General features: G+C 37.0%; 1 protein-coding gene across 1 annotated transcript in view; it reads left to right on the forward strand.

The window, feature by feature from the left end:
• Positions 1-2073: 2073 nt before the first annotated feature.
• LOC104272142 (cytoplasmic polyadenylation element-binding protein 2-like) overlaps positions 2074-8988 on the forward strand; it is a gene marked incomplete at both ends in the record, with an annotated part of 32878 nt that continues 25963 nt past the window's right edge. The window contains one exon of the mRNA XM_009867056.1: positions 2074-2352. Coding sequence (XP_009865358.1) covers positions 2074-2352 — 279 coding nt within the window. The remainder of the gene's footprint in view (positions 2353-8988) is intronic.

Genomic DNA, 8988 nt, shown 5'->3' on the forward strand with positions numbered 1-8988 from the left:
CCGGCTGCAGCCCCGTGCCCAGCCCGCGTCCAGCCGGCCCCCGCACCCCCCGGCGGCCTCGGTTGGGTGGGCGCAGGTCATCGAAAGTAAATTCCGCTGGGAAAGCTGTCAGCGTTGTCGCCTTCCCGAGGCTTTTCACGGAAATCCCTTGAACACGTATGTGAAGACAGCGCTGTGCTTGGCGTTAACCAGCGCTGCTGCCGGATTTAATCAAGGGGCATAAGGATCCCGTGTTAAAATGGGAGTTTGCCTTTCTTCCTGGAACAGAATGTTCCTTGTGAGAAACCAGAGAAAAGTGGGTGCGTGTTGATGTTACCTGCTCGGGCATTATAGCTACGTCTTGCTCCAGTCATCAGTTTGGCTGTGAAAAGCTGAATTTACGTAGGCCTCACTTTAATTTTTCTTTCATTCCGGTATTAAATCCGGTCATTTTTGATTGTCAGAGTCGGATTTGTGAAGCATTTCTGTCAGAACTTGAATCTCGTGTTAAGTGTGCCTAAGAACGGATTCGGATGCATCATGATGAGGAGCTAGTTGTCACTGACGTCTGTAATAACCCTCTTCAAACAAATTCCAAAGCAATTCTCCAGCAGTGAGCTATACAGGAATTTTCTCTTGGTTACAAGTTGTAGGTAAACTTAAGCAGTGCCATGACAGCATAGCTAGCAATATTAGAGGCTTGTTAACATTTGGCATTATCTCTTAAGGCTGGTTTCACAATAGAGTCCCTGCCTCTCCCAGAAGTCTAACCAAAGTATTCTAGTTTTACAACATAATTATCTATAATTGTATAGAATGGAATGTCTTCCTGATTCCTTGGCCAAAAATGGCTTTAGTAGGTTTTTTTGTTTGCTTTCTGGGAAGGTGGTGTTATAATTTTATCTGTCTTCAGAAAGTTCTGCTTTATTTAATAAATAATATGTTGACATTCTTTACATTTTAAGTTACTAGTATTTCAAGCTGAGGGTTGCTTGCAGCTAAGCTTGCAGATAGAAGTACTGTGTTCTGACTTCACAGAGGAACTAAATTTGGAATATCGCATACACACCCATTTCTGTGTTTGAGAAAAAGCCTTTCTAAGAACAGTCAGATGTGAGAACGCTAAATCTTCATTGTCATTCAGGCTCAGTGGGTCCACCTCTTGGTAGTATGACAACCACTATGGGTCACTTTTTAGTACAAGTTGTGGTTTAGGAATAGAAAGTTATCATCCTACAAAATGGTAATTTTAAAGACTGCTTACATTTTCATTTTGAGGAAAATAGTGCCCTTGTTAGATACAGGAATACTTTATATCTTGTCTAAATAGGAGAAAAAATCCTCAGAAAAAACCCTGAGATTCTACTCTGCAGAATTCCACAGATAGTCCTGTTCCTTACTCCAGAAATACTTGGGCAGTGTCTTCAGAATAATGCATTTTAATGTGGAAATGTTAAGATAACTCCTCCAAACAGAATCTCTGTACCGTAATCAGTGCTCTTCTTGCTCTTATATGGTAATAATAGTGTGACAATGGTACTCAAAATACTGAGGGAAAAAGATCAATCTGCCATGTGAATTTTAGTTTTTAAATTTCAATTCACTGTAATGAAATACTAAGTAGAAGTTATTATTAGTAGAGTAATAATAATAATTTTTAAAATTGTTCGTTTTGAAATTCTTGTGTTAATGTGTCATTTTTGTAGAGATCTCACTATATAATATCAAATAATGTATGATAAAATGATCTTAGATTTTTTTGTAACATAGTTTTACACCCTGGAATTGTTCTACTGCACAGCTTTGAAGAATGTGCCAGTGACTAAAATCGTAATGTAAATTGCTTCCACAAGTACTTGGGAGGGTGTATGGGGGAGTGCGAATTCCATTTTTAATTTTTTTTCATGATGCTGTGTTTTCTTCCTTGCCTCAGTAATTAGTTTACATGTTATCAGGAAAGAGTCCTTTATAGAAATCTCTGTGCGCTGATTATTGGTAATTGGTTGTTTGAGTTTTTGTGTGTGTGATTTTTAAAAAAGTAGAAAAACACTTCAAGTATTTTCAAAATAATATAAATGAATCTTTCTTTTTTAGCCTCTTCTGAAGCAGTCGCCCTGGAGCAATCAGAGTAGCGGCTGGAGCACAGGAAATATATCCTGGGGAGGAATGCATGGCAGAGACCATCGTAGAACTGGAAACATGGGAATTCCAGGAACTATGAACCAGATCTCTCCTTTGAAGAAGCCCTTTTCTGGTAATGTCATAGCTCCTCCTAAATTTACTCGCTCCACTCCATCACTGACACCAAAATCATGGATTGAAGATAATGTTTTCCGAACTGACAACAACAGTAACACTCTCCTTCCATTGCAGGTACGTATCTGGTGTGTTCATAGTCTTGTGTAGCATTTTGGCTTCATTCATTTTAAAGTAGAATTCAACAGTGGTTACAGCCCTGACACTTGGTTTAAAAATTGTGTATTTCTGTATTATTTTTAGTACTAAACTGCAACTAACCCTAACGTTTTCAGTGTATTCAGCAATAGATGATTCTCCCAGTTAAGAATATTGACTGTCAGGAAAGATGGAAACTGTAGCCACTGACACAGCAATATAGCAAAATATGTTTAATCCAGCAAGCCTCTGGTAATGCTTATATTCTTATAAATCCCTTTAAAACTCAAGGAGTTTTTTTGTTTGCTTGTCCTTGTACATAGGCTTTCTTACTTTTATAGGTGGCTCTGAGTCTTTGTCATGTTTGTCTATGATGTTCTAGGCTGACATTTGAGGGGGTTTTTTTCTTCACGTTGTAGCAGTTTTATGTTTTGGCTGGAAGCCCTGTTATTTAAAAGTGTTAAACAGGAGGATGTGTCTTAGAACTAAAGGTCTGGCTTCTCCCCCTGAATTTTGCCAGTGACATCTTACGTGACTTTAGCTAAGTCACTTAACTGCAGCCTCAGTTACAGGTTGGTAAAATGTTATTTTTCCCGTTTCTGCCTGTATACATTTACTCGTAACATTTCTTGTTAGCGGAGACCCTATTGTTTTGGATCTCAATCTCAATTGCCATTCTAACAATTTATAGGTTTTTTGCATATTTTTTTGTGTTGTTTTTGTTATAAAAAAATTTGGGCAACTGATTTTAGAAACAATATATTTTAAAATAGAAAGCAGATTATTCCATTAATTCTGTACATTCTTTAATTTTTGTTAGGCCTGTGTCAGCTTTGTGTTTTGTCTTTCACTGAGCTACTACATTCCAGTGAAAGTAGAAAAGAGAACATGCAGAGAAAATGATCTGAATGATTTTTTTATCTCCACATAAGGCTATTACATTTGCTTTTTGTCAAGTTTCACACAGAGTAACCTAGAGTTTCATTTGTTGTCATTGTGACCATATTTGAATATTACGGCTGTATTTGTATCAATTAGCAAGCTAATCCTTATGTAGCTGTAATAGTGCAAAAGGGTGCTCCCCTGTGACGAGATTTCCCACTTAGAGTTCTTATTTTTCTTACCATTTCACTGGTGGAGTTTCATTTGGCACAGGAGGCCGTGTCCCAACTGCATTCAGTTGAGCTCCGATACTTGGAGTGGTTTTGATGCCAACAGTGGCTTTTGGGCACACATAAATTGTGCTCCAAATGTATTCATTGGACCTGAGAACTGAAGAGGATTTGCCTGTACTGTGAAGATCTGTTCCATTTACCAGCCCTGCTAGCTGGAGTATCACAGCTGAATAATTTTTCTGTGGGTGGAAAAATGGGTAAAAAGGTGCCACCCTTTATGTATTCAACATGATCTGGGAAGCAAAACAGGTTGCAGATAGGTCGTGGAAGGTTCCAAGAGCAGTTGAAAGTAAACACCGAAATGTCTCCTGAAGACGTTATACTAAGGAGCGGGGTTAAAAATATTAATGCCGTCATACATTGAAACTGCAGTGACGTGTACGTTGGAATTCAGGTGCAGCTAAGCACAAGTTGTGAATGTATTTTCTCATTCAATATGCCTTACAAGTCAGTATGACTCTTACTTTGAACTTTAAGAAGCTTCTACAGTGGTCACTAACATGGATGAACTCATGTCTAAACAAAAGTCTTGTGCATTCAAGCTGTAATCTAAATAATTTCTATCTAGTAGGGTAGAAAAAAATCCTTGCAATTTATAATAGTAAACAACGTTAGTGTTTCCACTTGGGGGTTGTTTGGGTGGTTTTTTTGGTTGTGGTTTTTTAGTTTTAGGTTGGTAAGTTTTCTGGGGTTTTTTTTTTTTTGGAGAGTGTCACAATGAGGTGTGCACGCTTAATTGTTGTTGGTCTTACCTGTGAGTGCCAGAACCGCCAATTAAATAGAACTGTTTGTCTTGCTATATCTATCCTGTAGACCTGTATATACTTACATCTCCCTTACATGTATAAAGTCATAGGTGCAGAACACAGTAAAAATAATCCTCTTTGAAGGGTTGCAGTGTTGTCTACTGCTATTGTGGAAACACTAGATGTTTCCATAAATTAACTTTGCTACGCTGAAACCATGCTCTTCTTTTTCAGTTATTATGCTATTGTTATGTGGTTATATGGTGATCACTGTTACATTTTCCAAGTAATAATGAAAAGTTAAATAGGGCTTGGAGCTTAGTGCTTCTTTTCGTCAGGATTTGTGCTGGCAATTGCGATGCTGTCAAACACCCATCTTGCTAATTTGTACTGCGCTTGTCTCCTTCCATAAAAGGCTGAGGTATTTAGATTGAGGATTCTTAAAGATACAGTAGCAATTTCAGAGGATCCTCAAAAATAGCAGTAATTAAATGTTGTGCCATTTGGAAAGTCTTGCACAAAAGCATTTATGTGTACATAGAAGTTTCTTCCAAGGTTCCACAGAGCAAGCACATCTTAGCATGCATGTTGAATATATGCCATATCATTCACAGTTCTGCAGAATGCTTTTCCGCATGACCACGCATCTTTTGTTTTAACTGCAGCAATCATTTTGTATGGCAGGGGACAAAGCACCTCTTCTCTGAACTTTAGCTAGCTCAAGCTTAGAAAATGAAAACAGCTTCGAAAAGTTAGTGTCCTCACTCACTTGCTGTAGATTGTTATTCTGCTCTCATTTTTAAAAATGCGCTGTAGGTTTTGCTAAGTCCGAATGTCATTCGACGGTGTAGGCTGCTTATCCGCTTTATGTAAAACATGTGCCTGATGCAAACAAGATCAGTCACAGGTGAATTGTACATAAATTCAAAGCTTTTCCCTTCCATTAAACTGTTTTTATTCTTTGGTGTTTGCATTGATGGTTAGTTTCCAGTATAGAACTGACATCAGTTCTAATGGAAATAATGTTTCTTGACATAAAACTAATATACTAGTGATAATAAATGTCATAACTGGTAACTGAGTAAGTAATTATGTATATTACTTGAAGGGATGAAAACAGATTTTCTGTACTTTTTAGTTAAAGGTAAACCATCCCATGTGAAGTTGAATTCACAGCGGTCATGTTAGTTACAGCAAAGCTGCTTTTGTTTACAGCAGTTATGAAGGACATATCTCAGGAGAATTTGCTGAAGTTGGAGAGGTTTTTTGTTTTGTTTTTAAATAAAAGTAGTTAAACATCATGGCAACACTGATTTAAAAATGAGCAAATTAAGGCGATAGCCACATTCTTCTTCTGTTCTTCCTCAGATTTTCAAGGTAACGCAAACTATATAAATTGAAGTTCTTTCATAGGCAAAATTATGTGTAAAAGTTTCAGTTTTGCCACACTGCACCATTGCAGGTAGTTCATGTAGGAAAGGGATTGTTGCCTTGTACTGTAATTGTTAAGGAACAATTAGAAATCTCTTCAGGTATTCACAACGTCTAAATTAAGCATTTAATTGAGAAGCCTATTTCTCTGTCCTTAGAGAGCATCTAGGCTCCTTACTTAGATAATCTAATTCTTTAGAAGAACATACCTGACACCACTGGCCTTATACAGCCCCTGGGATTCCAGCTTAGGCACTTATATTTGCATGTCAAAAGTTAGTATGGATATTCTTTCTTATTTCATGATCTAAAGTAGAAAAAAACATTAATACAGGGCGCAAAGCTAAAAAATGTGTCTCTAACCCCAGGTACTGTTGTTTTTTCCACAAAAAAACATGCTTCAAGCATTTCTGTGGCCAAAAATGAAAACACAGAAATCAGTGGTTTGTATGTTCCTTTTTTCATTTACATTCCTTGGGTAAGGGAAATAATTAACCATTTCTAAATTTATTTTTTTTTGTAATTGCAGCATCTGCTAACCCTATTTTGATTGCAAGCTTAATGTTTCTTAATATCTTGCAAATAAGCTTACTAAAACCTATTACAACAGTTTAATAATTCATGTCAGTGTTACAGACTTCAGGGTTCAACTGCATTCTGGTAAAAGCACTGCAGTCTCTGAATACAAGTTTAGTTTCTCTGTCTCTTTTGAGTTAAGAAAATACACTGCATGTCCGGGTGTTTTTCACCTTGGTTTGTCCTTCCGGTTTGTTCAAACAAACAGTATGTGCAATGTTCGTAGTCCTAAAAGCTGAGGTTTATTATTCTACATTTGAATATACCTCTCCAGCTGGGATTTTGTATGGTAAGGTACCATATCCCACAAATACAAATTTTTCTCTTTTGATTTGTTTTTGAGATGTGCTAAAGTTTTCAAAGGAAAAAAACAACAACCTACACTTGCAAAGCAAAATGAGTTTTAAGATTGTGCATTGCAACAAGTGTTAGGTTTAGAAATTTCCTGTGAACTGCTGTCATGTTGCTTCTATCTTACAGTCACTTCCATATGGAGGATTTCAGATTCTCAGTGTGACAGTTTTAGTACAGTTTAATAAATGTACCTTAGCAGTTTAAATAGCTAATTTAAATGATACGCGTAACAGTCAATATTAGTTGACGAGCCAGTTGCTCAAGTTCAGTTCCTAATGCCGTATTTAGACTCTTAAATAGGTGGCCTGTTTTCTTCAGAAGTGCTGAGTGTTTGGCACCTCATGTTAAACTTGAAGGCGCTGGGAATTTCTAGCTTCTGAGTTCTCTTAGTCTTCAGACTAGTGTGGTTCTCCAAATATCGCTATATGAGCCAGGCTTTATAAGTTTCTTTTTGTTAAGGCAATACCTACGGCAGAGCAGCGTCTTCAGGATTTTTAATGTGGTAGATTACCTAGGACTGATTAAATAACGTACAAACCTAGATATTTATGTCTGAGGACCATACTTGGGGATGTCTCCAACTGGAGAGAACAGTCTGCTGCCATACTTCTAACTTCCAAGATTGACATCTTTGAACAGACAGTACTGGGAGCTGCAAAGGTGAATGATTCAAAGGAATTGATTAGCAGAATGTTTGCTGAGCTTACAATGCAAGTGTTTTTATGACTTTTTATGAACTAAGAATTCTCTCTTGATGTTAAAATTTGCTTCAGTATATAGATCATTTCATCAATGCAAGTCAAAATTGGACTTAGGAATATTGAACAAAATATTTAGCTGCCATGATATTATAGCGATGATATATACACAAAGCAGCGTATCTTGCCTCATTCTGACTGCAGAAGCATGGTTGTTCTTGAAGTTAAAATGAACACTTGCCCGCCTGAGATCTCTCTGAAAGTACATTTGCCGTATGGTCTGATGGATTTGCATTTGAGTACTCAAGACTGTGTAGATATTTCTAGATGGTGGGGGGGAGGGTGTGAAGAAAGTGGAAAAAAAACCAAAAACCCAAACAAAAAACCACAACCCCCAAAACCAACCAAACAACAAAGTCACCAAAAAACCAAACAAAAAGTACCCAAAACTTACTTGCATAACAGCGTCCTCCTCCTATGTCTAAAAGAAAGTGAAAAAAAAACCAAAAACCCAAAACAAAACCAAAAACCAAAAACAAAAAACCACAACCACCAAAACCAACCAAACAACAGTCACCAAAAAACCAAACAAAAAGTACCCAAAACTTACTTGCATAACAGCGTCCTCCTCCTATGTCTAATTGTTCCTTTAATTATTTTTTTGAAGCTAATAATATAGAAATCTTCTAAATTTGCCTCACAAGTCAATCCTGCCAAGCCTTTAATCATCAGAACATGTCTGGTTTGTTTCCAGTTTGTGTATGTATATTCTTGAGCTGCTGCACTGCAGTATGGATACACTACATGCTGTGGGAATTTTTTTTTTGTTTGTTTTGACATGCTTAGGTAGTTGGGAAGTAGGTGTGTCTCTGCCACAGGACTTGTTCTTGGTGCATTTTAGACTGAGTTTAGCTAGCTTACAAAGCTGATGGTGTCATTTTAAATTTAAAACACTTTTGTTGTCAGGTCGACTGTTCACAGATGTGTACTGGATATTATAGTTCATCCACCACTAATGACACCACAGAAAGTAACCAAGCAATTTCATGTGTCTACTTTAAGTCTTCTTCCTTGCTTTTTTATAGAGCTAAAATTGTAGTTGTCATAGGTTTTATATTAAGTTTCTCATTTACACTGGTTATGGTTTCAACAAGAGGCTTATGATTATGGTATGTGCTCACTAAAATGAGAATGACTTGAAGTTTAGATGCTAGCAAAGATGGTATTTTAGAATATATAATGTACTTGATTGCTAGGTTATTACTGCTAACATTAACACTGAATTCTATGTTCAGGTACTTTTTTAAGTCTATGAATACTTTATTACTAAACAATCTGTGACTTTCTCATCTTAGAACATATTTTTATTTCGGTCAGTTTTAAGGTGAAAGAATGGAATTTGTTAACATTGTCCTTTGGGAAATGTGTTTTTCTGTTTCTCAAAGTTTCTTTTAAGTGAACTTCTAAAAAATTGAGTTAATCCAGTCAGGTGAAAGCTAGAGAGTCTTTTTTCCAGCCAGCTCAGCTGGCTTCTAGTCATACTGACTAGAAGCTTTATGGCTTTTGCTTCCAGCCCCCATAGGATGGTGCTACATTCCTTCAGAATATGAAGGGACGTGGAGGGGAACATAATTT

This window comes from Apaloderma vittatum, unplaced genomic scaffold, assembly GCF_000703405.1.
Source record: "Apaloderma vittatum isolate BGI_N311 unplaced genomic scaffold, ASM70340v1 scaffold22130, whole genome shotgun sequence".
Taxonomy (NCBI): Eukaryota; Metazoa; Chordata; class Aves; order Trogoniformes; family Trogonidae; genus Apaloderma; species Apaloderma vittatum.